The following is a 20,685-nucleotide window of genomic DNA, read 5'->3' on the forward strand; positions in this document are numbered from 1 at the left end:
AAAAAAAAAAAGACCAAAAAAATAAAGAAAAAAAAAAAAGGAAAAAAAAAATAAAACAAAACGAAACAGGAGTTTGTTCAGAAGCAGCATTGATTTAGGCCTGAGGTCAAGCAGCTGGAAAAGGTCCACCACAAACAGAGCACGAGATGAGCTGGTTCCACGAGTTACTGGATGGGAAGGGGGCACCCCCGAGAGGAGCAGGAGAGAGACAAAAAGAGAGAGAGACAGACAGACGGACACGAGGACAGACACGCACACACAGAGGCAGGCAGGCGGAGGGGAGAGGGGAGAAAGGTGGGGTGGGGGGGGACAAGAATCGCAGTGTTAGGCTGGGCACGCAGGCTGCGCGGTGCCTGCCCCGGCCGGCGGGGGCTGCCGCAGAGGTGCTGTTCATCAGAGCCCAGCGCCGGCCCCCGGGGGAGCCACAGTCCTCCGAGAAGGTGGCAGCCCCCACCCCAGCCCCTGCGCCACCTGTGCTGGTGGTGGCACTGCCACCGTTGATACGAAGCAACCCTGCTGCTGGCGATGACAAAAAGGGCTCACGTGTGCCAAAGCTGCTGCGCACGGAGCCGGGGCGGAACGCACCTCCGGAAAAAAGCCTCCGGAAAAGGGGTGATGTCTCCTGGGCTGCTGGGCTGGGGCATGGCCAAGCCCTGCACTAGGGACAAGGTGCAAGGACAAGGGTGCCAAGGAACCCCCCCGGTCAGGGGGACAGGGTCCAGGGCCGTGCTGATGCAGCCGCAGAGTGCCGAGGTGGGGACTCAGGGGAGTGAAGTGACAAGGAACACGGTGACACTGGGACAGCTGGGACTGTGCTAGCACGTGGCCTCTGGGCAAGGGACTTGGTGGCACCGCTGAGGCTTCCAAGGCACGGGGGATCTGTAGACACCCCCCCTGGAGGGGCCAGGAGCTGCCTGCCCGGCTGCTGGGGGCTGCGGGCGCCACGGAGGGCCACACGGAGCCCTGCGGCTGGGACGACGTGCCGGAGGGGAGCCCGCCTACAAACGCACCCCGAGTCTGCAGGCACCCACGAGGGCTGATGCAGAACGCTTTCAGCCAAGGGGATGCTGACTGGCGAGGACAGCCTGGGGACATGCCACCACCACCCGGGACCCTGTGGCAGTCGTGACAAACAGCACCAGTGCGTGGCTCCGACCCGGCGTGCCGGGGGGGTTGGGGGTGGGCTGGACCCCCGTGCACGAGAGGCGCCCGTTTTGCTCATCAGACCTTGGCGCAAATTGCACGAAATCCCCGCCGCCACTCGCCCCAGCTACGGCTCGAGGTAGCCGGGAACCCCCTCACATCTGCCTGGCAGGGTGTATGGATCCAACAGAATGAGCAAAATCGGGTTTATTGGGTGGTTTGTTAACGACAGGCCCGGGGAAGGGGACTGAAACACAGAGCGGGGGGGGGAGGAGGACAGGACAGGGTGAAGCCGCTCGTGGTGCCCCCACGGCGGGGCCGGTGCGAGGAGAGTGGCAGGAGGGGAGGAGAGGAGCGGGATGGGGCTGGGGGGGGGGACACGGCCTGGCTGGGGGCACCTGGCCTCGTGCCCGAGGGATTGGGACAGGCCCCGCGAGCACCGCCCCCCCCCAACAACACAGGAGCAAGTGGAATCCGGATGCGTGGAGGAGCCCCGGGGACAGGGATGGGGTCAGGGTCAGGGATGGGATCGGTGCTGGGCCGGAAGGGAGGCACAGTCCCATCCCACAGCTCTCCTCTTCCAGCTGCTGTGGCCCCCCCAACCCCGTCTCCACGCTGCGGGTGCCCCGGTTCCCCCACCCTTGGGGTCCCCTCCTGGCTGCGGGGCGGGCTGAAGGCGCAGCGTGGTGCCGTGCCGCGGGGCTGTGGCTCTCCAGACCCCGTCTGTCTCACGGGAGGGGTCCTGGCCAGCTCCCCCTCCTCACCGTGGCCAAATTCTCTGCAGGGAAGTCTCAGGATCCCCCGGGATCCCTGAGCCGGGCTCACCCCATCCATCAGGGGGGCAGCAGCACCCAGGGCTGACACAGACGTCGCCTCCTGCTTCATCCTCACCACCCCTGAGGACAGCTTGTCCCCCTCAGCTCCGCACAGAGCTGCGGCTCCCTCCCCAGCAGCCCCCTCTGGCTGCCCCTCGCCGGGCTGGGGGGGCGCTGATAGCCCCCTGCCTGCACCCACCCCGGTGGCGGGGGCCAGCACCCCGCGTCCTGCCAGGCTCAGCCATGGGGGAGAGCGGCCACCGAGAGGGTCCGGAGCCGTGCGAGCCACCTCGGCTGGCGTGGCCGTCCCTGCTCCCTGCCCACCACCCGTAACACGGCCAGGGGCAAGCAGGGCTCGTGGCCACCCTGCCGCCGGGGAGCCTGCTCTAGAGATAGGCTACCTGCTGCTGTCCCTGGATCCGCATGTACTCCATCCGCTGCTTTATGTGCTTGCTTTTGTCGGGGCTGCCCTGCTGGCTCTGCTTCAGCCGGGACGCCGGGTTCACCATCTTCATGGCCGGGATGGAAACGCCCCCGCTCTGTCAGGACAGAGAATTTCGGGAGGCAAGGATTAAAACCAGCAGGTGAAAAACCACACGAGCACAGCCTGCAGCCAGGCACTGCTGGCATGGAGCACACGGGGGCCACACGGGACCCCACGGCCCCATCCCCACGGCCCCACCGTGCCGTGGCGCTGAGCGCAGCCGAGGACAGGGCCGTGGGCTCCGTGCGCCGTGGTGAGCCCAGGGAGCAGGCAGGACTTACCGAGAGCTGCAACGCAAACGGGGGGTTAGGGGCAGACACCGGGAGGCGGAGGGCAGGAGGCCAGCACCCAGCTGGGGTGCACAGCCCAGAGACGGGACAGGAGGCGACGTCAGGTGGAAGCAGATTCCAGGTGGAAACGGCGGCAGTGGGAATAGAGGTTTTTATTAACTATGCGCACAGGCTGAGATACAGAGACTTGCGAGAGCAGCAGCAGGAGAAGCGTTACGTGTTGGCACGTCCCTAAGTGCGAGCAGATCCCCACAGCAGGTACCCAGAGCGGTGCCTGTGTGGGCACCCCGAAACCCCACACCACTGCTGCCCTGACTGCCCCGTGCCAGCCTGGACCAGCTGCCCCTGGAGGCAAAAGCAGCCCCTCTGTGCTGCCCCAAAAACGTGCACGGGATGCCCACAGGTTATCTCCAGGGCTGGGTCAGTGGGATCGCTGCCTGCACTGGAAATCAGTCCCTGTCCCCCCTGCCTCGCCGTGGGACCCCCTGTGCTCCTTCAGCCGGGACGTGGGGACTCCCACACCGCATGGGAATCCGGTTCCCATCTGGGTCACAGTTTGTATGGGTACAGGCAGGCGCTGGAGCTCAGCGCTCGCATCCAAGCTGCAGCAGCCCCGGGCTGTGCCCTGAGACCCAAGCCCCGGCTGAGCCAGCTCCGGCCGTGCGGCTTCTCCTGGCAAGCCCTGATCTGAGCTTTGCTTTGTGAGTGCCTGCACACGTGCCAGCCACAGCCATAAATCCACCTCGTAGCTCTGCTGCTCCTCTGCACTGCTCAGGGGGTGCAGCAGGGCCTGACAATAGGGGCAAATTGCAGCTACACCCACTTGGAAGGCCCATTCACCCAGCCAGAGCCCTGTAAAGGGACCGCCGGGTAAGTGGGAACCGGGGCTGAGATAATTGCTGCAAATGAAAAAGGAGATTCGTTCACGAGCGCTGATTGTTAATAAAGGAGCAGGCTGACTTGTGAGTAGCTGAGGGCACTTTTCCCCCTCTTTTCCCAGCTATTCAGCGAGCCCAGTGGCTGCCACAGATTCCAGCAGAAACCAATTTGGACGGCTTCAGGGAGCCGGCGCTGTGATTTAATTAGGAGAAACATCTGCTGCTTCGCAGCGACACTTAAAATGCAGTTCCTCAGAAAAGTGCTTATGTGAAATGGGAAGGCGAGGAGCGCTGCGATCCCGCTCAGCTCCCCCAGCCCCTGCCGGCCCCACGGCCGCTCGCTGCCGGGGCCAGCGCTGCCCTCGGGCACGCGGTGAGCACAGCACGGGGGGCACGGGGTGCCTGCCCCCATCGCTGCCCTGCCTCCTTGCCCTGCAGCAGCTGCTGGGAGCTGCAGGAGCCAAAGTCTCCGCTCCCGGCTCACAGGGGCTGAGGTGGCAGCTCCAGCCCCAGCCTGGGCAGGGGGTCCCTGCCCCCTAACCCAGCACCAGCAGCACCAGCAGCACCAGCATCCCGAGCGTCCAGAGGGTGCCTTGGCCCAGCTGGGAGGGAGCCTGGAGCTTGTTGGCGTGTGCCTGGAGAGCTGCAGTGCTGTGCCAAGGCTGGCCCTGGAAGGGCCCCAGGGGAGGGCTCCTTTGCCAACTGCTTCTCCTAACGCTCTGCTGAGCCGATGTCACTGCGGGGCTCTGAGCTACAGCGGCCCCCCCGCGGCACGGCCAGCTCCCAACGAGGTGAGCGGTGCAGACCAAAGTGCACCTGGAGCAGCCCCAACACCCGTGCAGAGCCAGGGCAGGGTGGTGGCAGTGCCACTGGCACCCGCTGCCTTCACACGTCAGCCTCTGCTGTCTGCAGCCTCGCTCCAGGAGGAGTTTTGTGGAGGTAGAGTCACAGAGAGGGAGCAGGTAGAGGTGGAGGAAGAGAAGACATCAGAGTGAATCCGAGGGCAGAGCACACCAAGAGGGAGAACAGAAAATAAACCTGAGGGCTGCTGAGGGGGAGCTGTGGCTTGGGCAGCAGAGGTGGCTTGGTCTGGCTCGGAGGCGAACTCTCAGGAGCATCCCCTTTGGGCTGGCTGAGGTCCAGGGCAGTCCCCCCGTCACCGCCGCTGTGCTGGAGGTGCCCCGCACGCGCCTTCATCTCCTCGCTGCCGTCGGGCGCTGCTTGTCCGAGCAGTCCTTTAGGGAACATCAATCCGGCCGCAGGGTGGCTGCTGATCTCGCTGATGGTCATTTCCAGCTCACGGATGGTTTCCTCCAGGCTATCCAGTCTCTGGTAGGTGCCTTCGTAGATCTCCTTGCTGCGTGGTGACATGCTGTGCAGGGGGGGCACGTCCCCTTCGCTCCTTCCCCCAGGAGCGGGGCAGCAGAGCCCCTCCGCTGCCTTCCCACCTGCATCCTCCTCGCCTCCTCCTGCCCCGGCAGCCAGCCCCACGCTGCCCTGTCCCGGTGATGCTGCACACCGCTGAGACCCTGGGGAAGCAGCGACCTGTCCCTGGGGGTGCCCAGCCTGGCACCATTCTCTCCCCTGGATGTGGTCACTGCCTGGGGGACGCCTGGCTTTTGGCACTGGCGAGCCATCACGGTGGTCCCTCCGCTTGCAAACCCCGTCGGAGCGTCCAGGAGGGACGGATGCCTCCCGTGAGCTCTGCCTGCCTCCTCCCTGGGACTCTGCATCACTGGGGACGGCGCCGGGCCCTTGGCTGCCTGCCCCTGGCACAAGCGCTGTGTCTTCGGCCCCCCGATCTGCAGCCTGCCCTTGGGGGTGCGGAGGCTGCTCAGCCACAGGACCTCGTGGTGCAGGCTGGCTGCTGCCCTCCTGCCTCCCGGCAGGGCTCGGAGCAGTGTCCTCTCCTTCTGCCCCCATGGGCTGGCTCGCTCCTTGCGCTGGGGGGGAAGGGACCTTGCTGTCTGCTGGAGGGAACCCGCGAGTCTCTCCCGGTGCGCGCTCACGGCTTCGGGATGGGGCACTTTGGGGCTGCGGGGCTGAGGCTGGAAAGCCCCTGGGTGTGGATGGAGACTTTCTGGGGGTGCCAGCAGACGCTTGGCATCTCCCCCCCGCCTCAGGTGCCAGCTCCCCTCCGGCTCCTCCGCTGCCAGCTGTGTCCCCGTGCTCAGAGCAGCCCGTTGCCACTGGCACCTCGGGGTTGCTTTCGGGGGACGGCGGCGCGGACTCGCACTCGGTGAGCACAATCTGCGGGAGGGAGAACGCCCTGCTCCCCGGGGGGGCCGGGGCCACCGGCTCCTAGGTAGAGAATTCAGACAGATTAGGAGCCGGGGAGCGGCGCGGGCTGCCTGCTGGTGGAGGGAGCGGGCAGCTGCTCGGGGAGCACGGCCAGGCTGTTTCGGGTCCCCTCGTGCTGGTCCCTCCGGGCATCGCTGCAGGAAGGTGCTCGGATAGGAAGGGACACACTCAGCTCCCTGCCTGCCTGGCCGGGTCTGGGCAGCTGTGACCTCCCATGGGTGTCCCCAGGCACGGAGTGACCACGTTTATGCTGTGCGTAAGGCAACCTTAAGGGGGATGTCAGCAACAAGGGGCTAAAATCTTCAGCAAGACAGACTCGGTGCTGCTGCACCTCCCAAAGGTGTTTGAGAACCCGCCTGCCATGGTCCAGCTCAAATTTCTCTTGTACTGGTGTAAACTGGCACGACATGTGCAAGCACAGAGCCTAGACCTGGAAAACCCCGTCCGTCCTCCCTGCACCTCTCCATCACTGTCCCAAGGGGGACGCAACGAACCGTGCGGTGCCTGGGGGACCACAGCCCTGCAGGGAGGCAGCTGGAGCAGTGCTCTGGCAGAGGAGCTGCTCCCCAGCAGCTGCTGCCAAGGGGGGGCCCTGCTCCGAACCCCAATCCTACCCCGGGCAGCGGCTGCAGCCTCGCAGGGCTCGGTGCACAGCTGGCTCCAGCCCCTGCTGCTCTGCTCAGCAGCCCAGAAAATGGGGGGAGCTGGGGCCAAACCAGCCTCAGCCCCAGCCTTCACCTTCTGCCCGCATCGTGCGCATGGAGGGGGCTCTCCACATCTCCATGCGCCACCGTCCACAGCCCCGCTTCGGTGCCACCCTCCCCACACGATGCCAGGCCACCCGGGCACCCAGCGTGGCACGAGAGCGGGGAGCCCTCCCTGCGCCCTGCATTGTGGGGTGCTGGGGGGCCCTGCCTCTCCCCCGTCCACGTGGCTGCAGGATCCAACAGCCCCGTGCTGTGCCGCAGAGGGGTTAGTGCTCGCCCCGGTGCCGTGTCAGTGCCGTACGCGCGGTGGCAGTGAGCGAGGGGGTGAAGAGAAGCCGTCAGTTGGTTAAGTCAGAGGGGGAAGGAGCCGTGAGGTTAAGAAGAGGAGGGAGAGGCGGTGGTTAGAGTGCAGCCGGCCAGGAGGAGATGTCGGCAGGAGGGATGGGAGCTCGGGGCGAGCTGTTACCTTCCATCCTTCGGCTCCATTGGGCCACATGGCTGCGTGCCCAGGGGAGGCGGCAGCCGCGAGCGGATCGTAACCGAGCTTGGGAATGAAAGGGGAGGCAGAGCTTCTCTGAAACACCTGGGGAGTCAAACACGAAGGGTTGGAGGAGGGAGGCTTGGGGCTGACAGGCACAGAGCCCCTCCAGGACGGGGGCTCAGCACTGCTGGCAGTGAGGGAGGCATCGGCTGCTCCCCGCTGGTGATGTGCCCCGGCCACGGAGCCCCCCCACATCTCACAACGCCTGCGCCCCCCGGGCAGGATGCGATTGCTCCACGCTGCCTGTCCCTGTGGCACCGTGCTCCTGCTGGGGACGGGGCGAGGACGGGGACAGCCACCGCTGCGCTGCTGCTCGGGGGTCGCTCCTGGAGCTGCTCCTGCGGACGCCCAGGGGCATCGCCACCCAGCCCCCCCCCCGCCACGCTCACCTCCAGCTCTGCAATGATGCGGTCCTCGTCATCGTCGTCCTTGATGGCAGAGGCGATGATGGGCGGGGTGGATGCGGGTCTGACCACCTCCGACACCGTCCGCCTCAGCTTCACCTGCGGCTTCTGGGTCTCCAGCTCCTCCGACTCGGCCTTCTGCGGGGGCGCGGGGCAGTGAGGGGCTGGGGCAGCCGAGGGGTGACCCAACACCCCCCCATGGCCCCCGCTCCCCACCTTCATAAATCCGGGCTCCTTCTTGCTGGTGACGATGACTTCGCCGCTGCGGGTCGTGGTCAGCCCGTGGGACGAGGGGAAGCTCCGGCGGGGAGGGGGAGGTGGCGGCGATTTGGAGGGTTTCTCGGTCCGGTACCGCGGCACCGTCAGCTCGTCTGGGCACAAACCATGCCGTGAGGGCATGAGACCAAAAGCAGAGCTGACACCAAGCCCTGCCCCAATGCCTGTTCCCCAGCCCAGGACCCTTTGGGTGACCCCAGCTCCCCGTGCCGTACCTGAGCCCCTGCGGCTGTTGGGGTCAGCTTTGCCCGCGGACTTCTGTGCGTGCTGCGGCTTGGAGGGCTTGTGCTCGGGTGTGGATGCAGCACTGCTGCTGCCCGTGGCCTGCTTGTGCTTGGCAGCGAAGTCCAGGTCGGGGATGGCCTTCATGAGCTCTGCCTGCGTCTCCTCCAGCAGGCGGTTGATGTCCTTGGCGCTGTACTGGGTCAGTGCCGCCCGCTTCTCCTCCCAGTCCCTCTCGGCAGCCTGCAACAGCCGGCACAGCCCCTGCAGCCCGGCAGCTCCCCATCGCCCACCCTGCCCCACCACCTCCCCAGCACCTGGGGTCTCCCACGGCTCCGTGGCACGCTGGGGGTCCCCGATATCAGGGACTGCCCAGCTCCTGGAGCTCCCCACCTTTGGGATGCCCCCTCAGTTACAGACCCATCAAGAAGGATGTGCTCGGCTCCCCTTCCCAGTTTTAGCCATGGGGGGGCTCCATCAGGGTTCGACCCTTCAGAGGAGCCCCCCAGCTGTGGGTTTTGTTCAAACAGCTCAGGAGGAACCTGCCCCATGTCCTTACCTCCACGGACACGGCTTTGTCTGCGCTCTTCTTGCTGGGAGTCTCCGGGCCCGTCTGGGTCTTGGCAGGCACCATCTCCGGAGCTCGGGAAGGGTTATTGCTCTTGGAGGGGTGGGTCTGGGTCTGGGGGGGGCTGTGCCCGAAGCTGGGCATGCCCAGGGTCTCGGTGGCAGCCGTCAGGTGGTGGAGGCTCACCGGGGGGCTGGTGGGCATCTCCAGCTCCAGCCCTTTGCTGAAGTCCGTCTCGGGGGCCATCTTCTTGGGGGACTGGCTGAGGGTGTTGGGGGGGGTCCACACGCCCTCGTCCACTTGCCTGCAGGGGACAGAGGGAAGGCGCTGGGTCACTGCAGCCCCCGCAAGCGGCTCCGCCAAGACCCTCGCTCGGTGTTTGTGTTCCACGGCTGAGACCCCCGAGAGCTGGGAAGAGCTGGAGACGAGCCCCAGCCCCCCTCGGCAGGGCGCATCAGCAGCTCCACTACCTGCCTGTCCCTTGGCATGAAGCTTGGAAGAAATCGGATCTCTCCAAGTTCTGCCCCTCTGTCAGATCTGGCTGCAATTGCCCTCTGGATTCAGAAGTTATTAGGAAAGGGGAATGACAGGCGGGCAGATTCATGCTCCGTGTGATCACACGAGCTCATTTCCATAGAAAACCAGGCTAGAAACGAGCCTGAGGCGAGCCCCGCTGGCGGAGCGCTCCTCGAGCCTGGCCAAGTTGTAAGCTCTGGTGAAAGGTTCTGTAATCAGAGCAGGCAGGTGGGTGCAGTGCCTCCGCCACTGGATCGGGGGGAGGATTTTCTCCATCAGAAGAGTTTTCTGTTCCTCGGGAAAGAGATTTCTGACCACATCAAGCGTTCCCATTGCATGCAGATGTATGACCATTTTTTTTTCAGGGTGGCAAGGAAAGATTGGTTTTGAAAGAGGGGTTCCCACGTACGCCCTGAGAAGGACCGAGGGCGTCTTTTAATTCCTTAGCAGAAAAAATGAACTTTTTTTTCAATGTCTCTGGGAATTCTGACCCCTAACATAGAGAGGACACTGGCACAGCGGCGGAGGACACAGGAGCATCTGAAGCACCCTGCTGTGTCCTCCGAGGTGCATACAACCCCCTCCTGCCTGCAGGGGAAGGACCGTGGAGCTGTGTGGGGCTGCAAGGAGGACGTGGAGCAGGGGCTGCGGGGCAGGGGCTGGGCTGGGGGCTCGGCGCTCACCTGCGGATCTGGGCGAGGGTGTCCGTCACCGTCTTGCAGCGCTTGAGCAGCCCGTCCAGGCGGTTGGGCTCCTCCTTGAGGAACTTCACGGCTTCCACCTCCACCCGCAGCACCACCCGCATCTTGCTCTGCAGGCTGGGGAACTGGGCTGTGGTGGGAGAGGGGGGTCAGGGGGCACTGCAGGGGACCCCACACCCACCAAGACCACCGCAGCCACCGTGTCCGGATGGACGGGTCCTGGGGAGCCCAGGCTGTTGTCTCTCCACCTCCCCATGCCCCTCATCCCTCCCTGTCTCTCGCAGGCACTGGTCCCAGCCCCCGGAGCCAGGACTTGGTCACCGGGACCCTGCAGGCTTGGTGGCTGGGGACACAGAGCAGGTCGTTCCTGGCTGCCCACCCCTGCTCCATGCACTTGTCCTGGCTGCTCAGCATCAGCCGATCTCCCTGCAGGACAGGGGAGCTGCTCCCAGCTCTGCCCCGTGCCCCCAGGCCCTCCCCACGTCCCCGCCGTGTCCCCACCGTGTCCCTGCCTCTCGCAGCCTCAGCGACTTCTGCCAAGTCCCCGCTCCGTCTGCCCACTCTGTGGCACGCAGGAGCTCTGCCACTTCGGATCGAGGTGCAGGGCGTCTGCTGGGGGACGGCAGGGAGGGGACAGCCGGGGACAGGAGACTGCAGGAGCAGCAAAATCGCTGCAGAGCGTGCAGGGGGGCGAGAGAAACGTCCCCTGGGGCAGCAGTGTGAAGCATGAGGGAGCTGGCAGAGGGACTCGGGATGACTTTGGCACCGGCAGAGCACCAGGGACGCGTCCGTGGGAGCAGCACTCAGCAGGAGCACGGGGCACAGCCCTTGCACCCGGGCAGCCTGCAGGACACACAATGCCGCCCTGCACTGGCACCTGGGGCATGGACACACCACGTAGAGCAGAACGGGCTCCAAAAATGCATTTACCCAGACCTGGAGCCACGCAGCAGCACCAATGGGGGCTGACAGCATCCTCCCCCTCCCCAGCACCCGGCCCCTTCCTCACCCTTGAGGTCTGTCAGCGTCTCCCCCAGCTGCTTGAGCACCACAGCCTTCTCCTCCAGCTCCTGCACGGGGATGAGCCGGTGGTTGTGGGCCAGGTCCTTCTGGATCTTCTCCACCGACTTCTCCAGGTCACTGCGAGCACAAAGCAGGGCCCGGGGTGTCACTGCTGTGCCGGGACGCTGGAGACCCCAGGGAGGAGCTGGTGGCCATGGGCAGGTCCCCACGGGACAGGGGGAGCCGTGTCCTCCCTCCCACACTGGGCACACGGTCAGGGATGGGGCTGGCACCATTCAGTGCCTCTGTTTTACACCAGCAGAGGATGTGGCCTGGGGAGGGGGTCATGGCAAAAGGACACCCCCCCGCGTGCTTACTTCAGCTGCTGGGTGATGAGCTCCTCCTCGTTGAGGTACCGGAGCCGTTCCTCTTCCACCAGGCTGCGCTGGCGCTGCAGGGGGTCCTCGTGCTTGCGCATGGTGTCGGTCACCCGCACGCTGATCTCCGTCTCCGTCCTCCGCAGCATCGTCTTCACCGTCTCCTGGTTCTGCAGCTAGGGGTGGGGGGCAAGGGAGGGGGTCAGGCTGCTGCCTGGGCAAGCTGCCCCGCAAGAAGGTGGCCAGGAAAGGGGGGGATTTTTGCGCTCCTGGGCTGGAGCCTCCCGGCCAGAGCTGGGCAGGGTGGGGGGCCCCCCCTGTGTACCCACCTGCAGCTTCTTGAGCTGCTGCAGCTGGTTGCGGAGGTCGCTGGCGTTCTGCTGCAGGTCGTGGAGGTGCAGCTGCATGTGCAGGCGGGTGATGGCCGTGGGCTGCCCCGCTGGCGTGCTGGTGGCAGAGGGCGGCGGGGGCGCGGGCACCGGGGTCCCCATGCCGCTGCGGCTGGTGGCTGCAGGGGGCAAGCAGCAGCTGCTGAGGGAAGGCACCACCCGGTCCCAGCGGGGTTTTCCCGGGGAACCCTCTCCTTCCCCACTCTGCTCCAGTCCAGCACTGCCCCTGCCTGGCCTCCAAAGCTGCCATCAGCTCTGTCCCCATGCTGGCACCAAGGTGAGCCCGGATCGGAGCTGCCCCCTGGCAGGATGGGACTCCCCCGCCCCCAGGTTCTGGCATGGGATGGGGCTGCAGCGGCACAGCTCCCGGGGCCAGGGACCCACAGCAGCCCTGGGACATGGGGGGCACTATGGGGGGGTGGCTCTGCAGCTCCCCCCTGCCACTTACACGCTGACGGGGGGGTCCCGCCATTGGTGGCTTCTGTCTTCTCACTGCAACGAAAGAGAGGAGGGGGTGAGCGCGGATCAGGCACCTCCGCCCTCTCCAGCACTTTGCCTGGAGGAGCCCCCCCCCGGATCCACGCCTGCCCCCCCCTGCCCCTTACCTGGGGGTCTCCGCCTCGGAGCCGCGGAGCAGCGCGCTCTGCACCAGCCCGGTCAGGCTGGCGATCTGCTTCTCCATCGCCTCCATCCGCTCCCTGGGAGGGAGGCAGGGGGTGAGGAGGGGGCACGGCACCACGGACCCCCCCATGGCACGGCTTGTCCTGGCCTCACCCGTGCTCACCCACCCGGTGCTGGGGTCCGTGCAGGTCCCGGGGGGGGCACAGGGGGCACAATGCAGCCATCACCTGCTGTACCCAACCCCTTTGTTCCCTCCCGTTGCCCCCGGGTGGCTCCTCCAGCCCCGCACAGCTCGGTGCTCATCGCGCACCCCAGTGCTTCTACTGGGATGGACTGGGACAAACTTGGCCCTGCTCTGCCCCAGCTCCCTGCCTGCATCGTGGTGACCTGAAAGCAGAGCCCCCTTCCCACGGGGATGCTCCCCCCGTGCCCTTCCTCACCTCGTCTCTGTATCCTTGGCTGGCACCGGGGAGCTGAACCCCGAGAGCGGGCGGTCGCCGGGGCCGGGGAAGAGCTCGGGGGGCCCCGAGGCACTGGGGTTGCGGGGTTTGCTGACGGGGCTCTCCATGAAGACGGAGGAGCAGGAATCCTTGCGGAAAGACTGGCGGACGGGCGAGGAGCGGCTCGGCGGCCCCGAGTAGGGGCTGTGGGGGCTCTGCCCCGGCTGCACGTCCACCAGGCGGCCGTCGGACATCTTCTGCGGGGACGAGGGGGGCATGCGGAAGCCCAGGCCGGGGCCGTACGTGTCGCTGTAGATCTGCGCGTTGGGCTTGTAGAGCCCGTCCTCCAGCTCCGTCTGCAAGGCGGCCGCCGAGTAGGTGCTGAGGGAGCGAACGGAGCCCCGCTTGTAGAGCCCCCCCGAGTAGCCGAAAGGGTCCCCCATGCCGGCCAGGGACTGGGTGGAGGTGATGCTGAGCCGGCCCTCGTGCACCATGCCGTAGGGGTCTGCGTACAGCCCCTCGTTCTTCACCAGCACCATGTTCTTCCCGGCCAGGTCCTCGTCCGGCTTCACGTCGCGGCGCTCCAGGATGGCGCTGGGGCTGGGCGAGACGCCCGGCGCGGGCGGCAGGTTGGAGAGGCGCTCGCCGTGGTGGACGGGGCTGCCGGCGTAGGAGGGCGGGCGGCCCCCGCTGTAGGACATGCGGGAGCGGGACGGGGACGAGGACTGCAGCACGGGCGGAGGGGAGCCGGAGGCCAGGTGGGAGGCCGGGGACATGTTGTTCAGCCGGCGGGTGGGAGATGACTCCCGGGAGGTGTAGACCATCTCCCGCTGCGGAAAGGGGCAGGGGTCGTCAGCACGGTGTCCCTGAGCCCCTTCCTCGGCCCCTTCCCTGTCCCAGCCCCTGCCCTGGTGTCCCCCCTCCAAGGACCGGGAGCTGCGGCTTGCACGTCTTCACCTGGCCTTGGCAAACAGCAGCTCCCTCCTTCCCATCCCCGGGAGCAGGATGATTTATTCTGATGAATCCCCAAATTATCATGTTTATCACCCCCCTGTCAGGCCCCAAACATCCATTCTTTTAAGGCAACACTTAACAATGCCGGGACCAGGGAAGAGGAATGGCAGTCATTACTCCTTCCACAAACACAAAGCAATTACCCGGCCCTCCATCTCCATCACTTTCCCTCTCCCAGAGCCCAGCCCCGTACCCCGGGGGCTCAGCCCTGCCCCGGGCACCCAGCCCCTTACCCTCAGGTCGCCGTTGGTGATGTGGGAGGCTGGGAAGGAGGCGTAGAGCGGCTCTTTCCGGTAGATTTTAATGATGCTCCTGTCCTGGATATCACTGCAAGCAGAGGCAGAGCCGTGAGCCGGCACCACCGGCAGCCTCCCAGCCCCGGCACTGCACCCACGCCCCCCCTGCTGCTCGCAGACTACCGATGGCTCCGTTTTAACACCCTCAAAGAAGCAGAGATCAATGTCAGGGATCCCCTGAGAGAAGCCAGGTCAAGGTCTGCAGCACCAGGGGCTGGTTTAGCTCAGTAGGGATGAGCAAGCTTTGCCCGCCGTGGTCCCTTTTGAAGGCATTCACCCCCCACCAGCTCTTTGTTTCCTCCCCCATTTTCAAGGAAACCCTTCCCCGTTGCAAGAACCTTTCCATCCCTGCTGGAAAGGGAGACACCGGACTACGACCGCAGGCAGCGAGGCTGCCGACATCAGCTTGCCTCCGAGATGGATGAAAAATGCAAACTGATGTGCTCAGCACCCCGTGCCAGGAGCGAGCCAGGAGGGTTTGTGCAAGGAGGGAAGGCTGGGGGGCTGCTGCTCCCTCCCTGCCCGAGTTCCTGAGCTCCCCCCGTGTGTGCCCGCCCCTCACCGGACATCCTCCAGCTCGTAGAAGACGTTGCGCGACTCGTCCTTGATGAGGATGGCAGTGTTGGGGGATTTCAGCATCCCCATCGTGAGCTTCTGGGGGAACATGTGGACGATGAGGGCGTGCAGGGTGTCCATGCTGCTGATCTCGTGGGTGATGTGGACGCGCCTCGTCTCGTCCCCAAACTGCAGGAACAGGACCCCTGGAAGCAGAGCACCCCGATGCCATGCCGGTGACGTGCCACGGGCAGGATTTACGCCCCGGGTGCCTCCCCCAGCCCCGGGGCAGCCCGTCCCTGACCCCCGCAGTGCCGGTACCTGGCGAGCGCAGCTTGGTCTGGCTGGTGGAGCGGGACAGGGGCAGGCTCTGCCGGAACCGATTCATCCTGTTGAAGCCCAGGGGCAGCTCCGCTTCCGACATGGTTTCCAGCGATTCGGCCGAGGCGAAGGAGAGCTTGGCTTGGTCGGCCAGGCCAGGCTGGGAACCCTGCGAGTGCCGGGAGCTCCTGGTCTGCAAGGGGACAACGGGGAGGTGAGGGGAGCGGGGTGCCCTGCCCCGTGCCCCCCTGCTCCCCAGGAGCCTCGTGCAGGATGCTGGCGATGCTGAGCCGTGGCTGGGGGTGCTCAGCCCCCTCCCAGCTGGTCCCACGGGCACAGCACCGGACTCAGCATCCCCTCCGCCCGCTGCACCCAGGTGTGCCCCTCGGTGCCTGCAGCCCCCTGCCCGTGTTTCCCACTTGAGGCTCGCAGCACTCCGCGTCCCGAAGCCTCCCAGCACCATCCCAGGCGCCTTCGAGTTCCTCCAGCAGCAACCCACTCGAAAGAAAAGCAGCGATCGCTGGCTGGCAACGGAGCCAGGGCTTGCATGCGAGCACTGGAATAACCTTAGCAATTACAGGAGGTTACACATCCATTACGCCAATGAACCAGCTCCCGGGAAACATAAATGCCGGGCTTATTCTGGAAGCAAAGCAGCGGCAAGGTTTATGGCTGCCTGAGCCGGGGGAAAGTAATGGGTTTGGGTTTACAGCAGTGAAAATTTAATATGCCAGGAGTCCAATTTCACATGGCCAAGCATATATCCCTGCATGAAATTCAGGCTACAGACATGGGCTTTCTGCACAAATGTCCTTACGCCCTGTATGGGGACTCTGTGCGTGTGGACAGGATGGTGCCAGGGGGAGGTCAGCACACTGACACCCAGTGACACCCAGTGACACCCAGTGGCACCCAGTGGCCCTCCTGGAATGGCAGCAGCCACGGCTGCAGCTGCTCCTGCCCCTTCCAGGCTTGGGGGGCAATTTATGGGGTGGCCCCCGCAGCAGGCAGAAGGGGACTTTGCGCAGGACAAACTCACTGAGCAGCGGTGCCAGGGCACAGCCGTGCCCAGGGGCTGCATCCACCCCGTCCACAGCCGAGCCAGGGGTCGGACAGGCAGACGGACGGACGGACAGACAGACACTGCGTCAGCAGGTCCAGGTCCCGCAGGTGCCCACCCACACGGCGGAGCACACGCTGCCTGTCAACGCCCGGGCTGCAGGCCCCGATTTTCCAGACACACGTTGAACGTGGGCAAATCAAACAGAGAGAACAAACAGCTCCCGGGGTGTGGAAAAGGCGGCGTGGAAGGGACAACAGCTCTATTTTAAGACCAAAAAGAAAAATCAATATGAAATGATAACAGCCATCACCGTCATTTAAATCAGACATTAATTGGAGGATTTAATTAATCCTGTGGGGCGGGGTTTTCCAGGACGTGAAATGTTCTCGCTGCAGCTAATTGCTGGAAAATTGACTGCTTAGTTTTGCTGTTGTTGTCTCAGCGCGAGGCTCGCAGGCAGCGCAGATGCTGAAATTCTTCCATCGGGGGGGGGTCCCAGGTGGGATCCCACCCCCGGCCAGCGCCCTGCCCCCGGTACATGTTCGGTCTGGAGAAAAGAATCGTTAAAAAATGGATTTCATCCGGGGGGGGTCTCTGTCTCTCCCTCCCCGATGGGATGGCTGTCACCACGTCGCATCGCTGTTGCTATGGGTTGCGGTGTGCGCATCCCAGCTCAGCACCCGAACGCACGGCACGCAGCGGGGCTGGGGTGGGCTGGGGTGGGCTGGGGTGGGCTGGGGACAGCTGCCCCTGCACGGCCCCTGCTCCTGGCCCCAATGAGCCCGGACCCTGCCTGCCCTCTGCCTCCACCCCGGGGGCTTCAGCCGGCCTCGAGTAATTAAGCCGCTCGGATGGAGCTAATTATGGCATCCTCAAAAAAAAAAAAAAATGAAAAAAGAAAAAAAAGAGAAGAAGGAGGAAAAAATCCCAGCGAGATGAAAATTAATGGATTTTTGGCCCGGAAGGGACCGCTCTGCTCGTTAGGCTGATGCTCAGCCTGGCATGCAGAGGGACCAGCAGCAGCCGAAGGGATGCGCCCGGGCAGCGCAGCCCCAGCAGGGGCAGGATTGGTGCCTGCATCGCTCCCCAAGGTGGAAGAGGGGCTGAGCAGCCCCCAGTGCTGCGGGGGGGGCTCTGCCCTTTCTTGCCAGTGGCCTTTCCAGCCACAAGGGCTGGTGGGGGGCACCTACAGGGTCGGGGCACCCGCAGAGCCCCAGGCAGCAGCCGGCAGCTCCATCCTTGGCCTCCCGTGGACCGTTAATGAGATGACTCCGAGGGAATTGTTTTTTATTGCTCTGCCTCGCTAACGACTTATCCCGCTATCAGGTAATACACTGACAGCTCAGCCCCCACACATCCTGATGGTAAATGGGCACCCGGATCCCTGCCCCTGCTTTCCTGGAGATGCTGGGGGGGGCCCAATGCTGCCTTGCTGGGTGCCAGATAAAGCCCTGGGCTGGGCAGTGCCCGGGACCTGTCTGTGGCAGCAGCTCCACCACCAGGAGGGTACTGAGAGCCCCCCGGAGCTGCCAGGGGGAGCCTTGTGCTGGGCTGAGCACTGCCCCGATGCCGGGGTGGGGGCTGTGTCATTGCCTCCTCCCCGCACACACAGCTCGGGCTCCACGAGCATCTGCCAGGGCCCGTGCTCAGGTGCTGGATCTGAGCTCTCATTCCCATGCACGACAAAAAACAAACACCAACCCTCACACGACTCCAGAAGGGAAATCTCTTTCTCCGTCTGGCCCAGCGCATGTCACACCCTGCAGCTGGGGAGCGAGATATCAGCGGCTGCGGCAGCCAAGGAGAGGAGCATCCTCCTCCCCCAGAGCATCCTTCATCCCCCGGCCTTATCTCCCTGCCTGCTGCACAGCGCGGCCCCATGGCTGAGCAACCGGGCTGGGAAAGGATTGATGCTGGTGGCAGCTGGGGGTGCAGGATAAATCCTGGGTGCAGCCACGCTCTGCACGGAGGCAGCCTCAGGACCCCCAGCCTGGGAGCGAAGGTGCTCAGCCCCCTCCCGCTCCGTTATGCTCCACTGCCTGAGCTCAGAGCCCCGGTGCAGAGCTCAGCACCCTGCGGCTTCCAAAGAGCCGATGTCCCCCACGTGCCCCCGGCACTGAGGTTTTCCCTGCGGTGTCTGAGATCCACGGCGGCAGCGAGCGGCTGGGTGGAGGGGGGAGCGCGTCCCCCTTGCCGCGGTGATGCCACGCTGGGAGATGACCCATTTCTTGCTGAACGAGCATCACAGCACCGGGGTAACACAGCACCGGGGTGACACAGCACCGGGGTGACACAGCACCGGGGTGACACAGCACCGGGGGCCCCGCACTGTGCCCTGGTGGGAGCACGGCACAGCCCCGAGCGTGGGAAGCAGCAGCGGGTTCATGGGCAGAGCACGGAGGGGAAGCCGAGGAGTAAAAGTGCCCAGAAGCCAAACAAAGCTGCCCAAGGCCAGCAGGCAGCTGCTCCAGCCCCGCACCGAGGGAGGGAAGCCCAGCAAGGAGCTCGCTATGGGGGGGGGCAGAGATGCGATGGCTGCGGGGACAGGCAGCAGGGGCAGGGGGACTGCAGCCTGCCCCAAAACGAAACCCGCTCACCTGCCCCGGGGCACTTCACAGCCCCCGGTACCTCCTGGAAGCTAGAGCAGAGGAAATCTCCCTGGTGCAGAGGCATCAGCAGAGCATCTCCAGCCTGGGACAGTGCCAGGGGTGCTGCTTGGGTGATTTGCCCACCAAAAGCCCCTTGCAGAACTTTTGGCTCCCCAGACCCCCAGGAAGGCAGCTCTGCCCCCCCCAGCCCGGCTCTGTGCTGCCCCGGGAGCCTTATGTAAAAGAGGTGGGATGGGGAAAGGGGGGGACTTGGGGGCCTTTGTCTTTTATCTCCCCAGAGCTAAAAAAAGACACAATTAAGCAATTCTTTTAGCTCCTAAAACTTCCAACAATCCCTTTCCTGTCAGTGCTGAAGCAGCTTCATTATATCTGCCTGGCTAGATAAGGATGTTCCTCTCCTCCTCCTCCCGCCCCTTGTCTCCATCCCCCCCCCTCTGCCCTGCTCCCTCCCTGCCAGCTTCCAGGGAGCTGAGGTCTGAGCGGTGCCCGGAGGATTTGGGTGAGATGGGGGCTCTCCCATGGGTGCTGTGTGATGGGTGCTGCAGCCACCCCGATGGTTAGGGACAGGCTTCGGTCTTGATGGAGGCAGGGAGAGGGGAACTGACCTCAACCAGGATTTTTGGAAAGCAGTGTGCCGGGACGGATCCTGCCTCGGGGTGGAGCAGGGCACTCCACGGCTGTTCCCATGCAAACCTCAAAGCCACCCGAGCTGCTCTCCCTCCTCAATTCTTCCACCCACTTGCTAGCGCCAGGCAGCGAGCCTGACCCCTCAGAGAGACCCCACAAGGGAGCAAAGGGTCTGTCGCAGCGGGGACAGCACCTTGCCCCTGCCCAAGGAGGGCTCCAGGGGCTGTTTGTACTCGTATTAGAAAAAGCAGCCATTTACAGCCCGTTTCTGCTGTCCCTCTGCACATCAGACACAGCAGCACTCAGAAAATGCCGTGTTTAGCCCACGGGGTCAGAGCATTTGCAGCACCGAGCCCAAGCAGCAAAAGGGGGGTCCCTCCGCACCCCTTGGAGATGCACCCGGGGCACAGGGCTCGGCTCCACCCAGCACAACCCCAGCTCCATCCCGGCCCCTCTGCCCCCCCAGAACCACCCAAATTCAGCCCGCAGACCCCAGTACAGACCTGTACCCGCAGCTGGGCAGGCTCAGCCCTCGCCGTGCTAACATCCCAGGCAGCCTCCAGCCCTGGGCGCAGACCCCGGCACCTCCAGGAGAAGCCCCCAGGCGGGTGCCCAAGCTGGGCTGGAGCAGGGTGGTCGTGCCGGGGGGCGGCAGCTGCCCCCAGCCCTGCCCTGGCCACGCTCCATCCTTCTGCTTTTGCAGGGATAAGGCGCTGCAAGGCGCTCAGGGCAGACGGGCTGGGGGCGCATCGCCCTGCCACAGGGGGACGGGGTCCTGGGCAGGTCCCACCCCGCTCCGCATCCCCTCCGCCGGGCCACACGATTGGGATAAAAGTCCCTGAAATCCGCCCTGGGCAGCAGCTGGCACGGTGCTGGCGAGCCCAGCCCTGGGCAAAGCGAGGCAACCGGTTATTTACCGAGCACACAAAGCCCCGGCTGCAGCCCCTGGTCGGACACTGATCTGGATTAATTCCTCGTAATCCCCTTCTCGGCGGTTAATCCAGCATCTGAGCGCAGCTCCCAGCTGGTGGAGCGCTGAGGTCTTGGGGTGGGCACGGGGGAGCAGCACCCCGATGGTCGGGGCTGTGCTAGGGGTGAGACCCCACCGGGCTCTCCCAGCACTGCAGGGAGCGGAGGGGAAGGATATTTTATCCCTACCTACAAAAAAAAAAATAATAAAATAAATCCGTTTCTATCAGCCGTTATCCACACCCCTCATCCCTACCCATGTGTACGCCCCTTGGAGATGCCCACTCAGGGAGTGACCCCCCCCGGACAGAGCAGGGCCAGGCTCAGCACCCAGCCCCGGGCACGTGGGGGACGCGTGGGGACAGGGAGAGGGGACGGGGACTGCGTGGGACCTGCCGGGCTGTGGCCGCTTGTCCCCGCGCTGCCAGCAAGGGTCAGCGGCAAGCAAAGCTGTTAGCAAAGCTGGGAGAAAAACAACATCTGTCCCTCCCGCAGCTCTGCGTCTGTCGTTTCCAAGGAAAATTTTAATTGAAATTTTTAACTTTTTTTTTTTTTT

At 64.7% G+C, this 20,685-nt stretch overlaps 1 protein-coding gene across 12 annotated transcripts in view; it reads right to left on the minus strand.

Annotated features, from left to right (window-relative positions):
* Nucleotides 1-6: 6 nt before the first annotated feature.
* SRCIN1 (SRC kinase signaling inhibitor 1) overlaps nucleotides 7-20,685 on the minus strand; it is a 62,606-nt gene continuing 41,927 nt past the window's right edge. For 8 of the 12 annotated variants that reach the window (XM_068660632.1, XM_068660637.1, XM_068660638.1 and 5 more), the window contains 17 exons: nucleotides 14,862-15,054; nucleotides 14,548-14,746; nucleotides 13,923-14,016; nucleotides 12,676-13,505; nucleotides 12,220-12,312; nucleotides 12,063-12,106; nucleotides 11,555-11,733; nucleotides 11,226-11,401; nucleotides 10,856-10,986; nucleotides 9,829-9,976; nucleotides 8,621-8,933; nucleotides 8,055-8,304; nucleotides 7,780-7,934; nucleotides 7,549-7,701; nucleotides 7,085-7,201; nucleotides 4,649-5,911; nucleotides 1,333-2,497 (listed from right to left, as the gene is read on the minus strand). In XM_068660632.1, the coding sequence (XP_068516733.1) occupies nucleotides 2,345-2,497; nucleotides 4,649-5,911; nucleotides 7,085-7,201; nucleotides 7,549-7,701; nucleotides 7,780-7,934; nucleotides 8,055-8,304; nucleotides 8,621-8,933; nucleotides 9,829-9,976; nucleotides 10,856-10,986; nucleotides 11,226-11,401; nucleotides 11,555-11,733; nucleotides 12,063-12,106; nucleotides 12,220-12,312; nucleotides 12,676-13,505; nucleotides 13,923-14,016; nucleotides 14,548-14,746; nucleotides 14,862-15,054 (4,491 nt within the window). In that variant the 3' untranslated portion in view covers nucleotides 1,333-2,344. Of the gene's footprint in view, nucleotides 168-1,332; nucleotides 2,498-2,522; nucleotides 2,795-4,648; nucleotides 5,912-7,084; nucleotides 7,202-7,548; nucleotides 7,702-7,779; nucleotides 7,935-8,054; nucleotides 8,305-8,620; nucleotides 8,934-9,828; nucleotides 9,977-10,855; nucleotides 10,987-11,225; nucleotides 11,402-11,554; nucleotides 11,734-12,062; nucleotides 12,107-12,219; nucleotides 12,313-12,675; nucleotides 13,506-13,922; nucleotides 14,017-14,547; nucleotides 14,747-14,861; nucleotides 15,055-20,685 lie in introns of those variants that run through there. The other 4 variants (XM_068660633.1, XM_068660641.1, XM_068660642.1 and 1 more) reach the window with 4 other exon arrangements.

Source organism: Anas acuta, chromosome 25, assembly GCF_963932015.1.
Source record: "Anas acuta chromosome 25, bAnaAcu1.1, whole genome shotgun sequence".
Classification (NCBI taxonomy): Eukaryota; Metazoa; Chordata; class Aves; order Anseriformes; family Anatidae; genus Anas; species Anas acuta.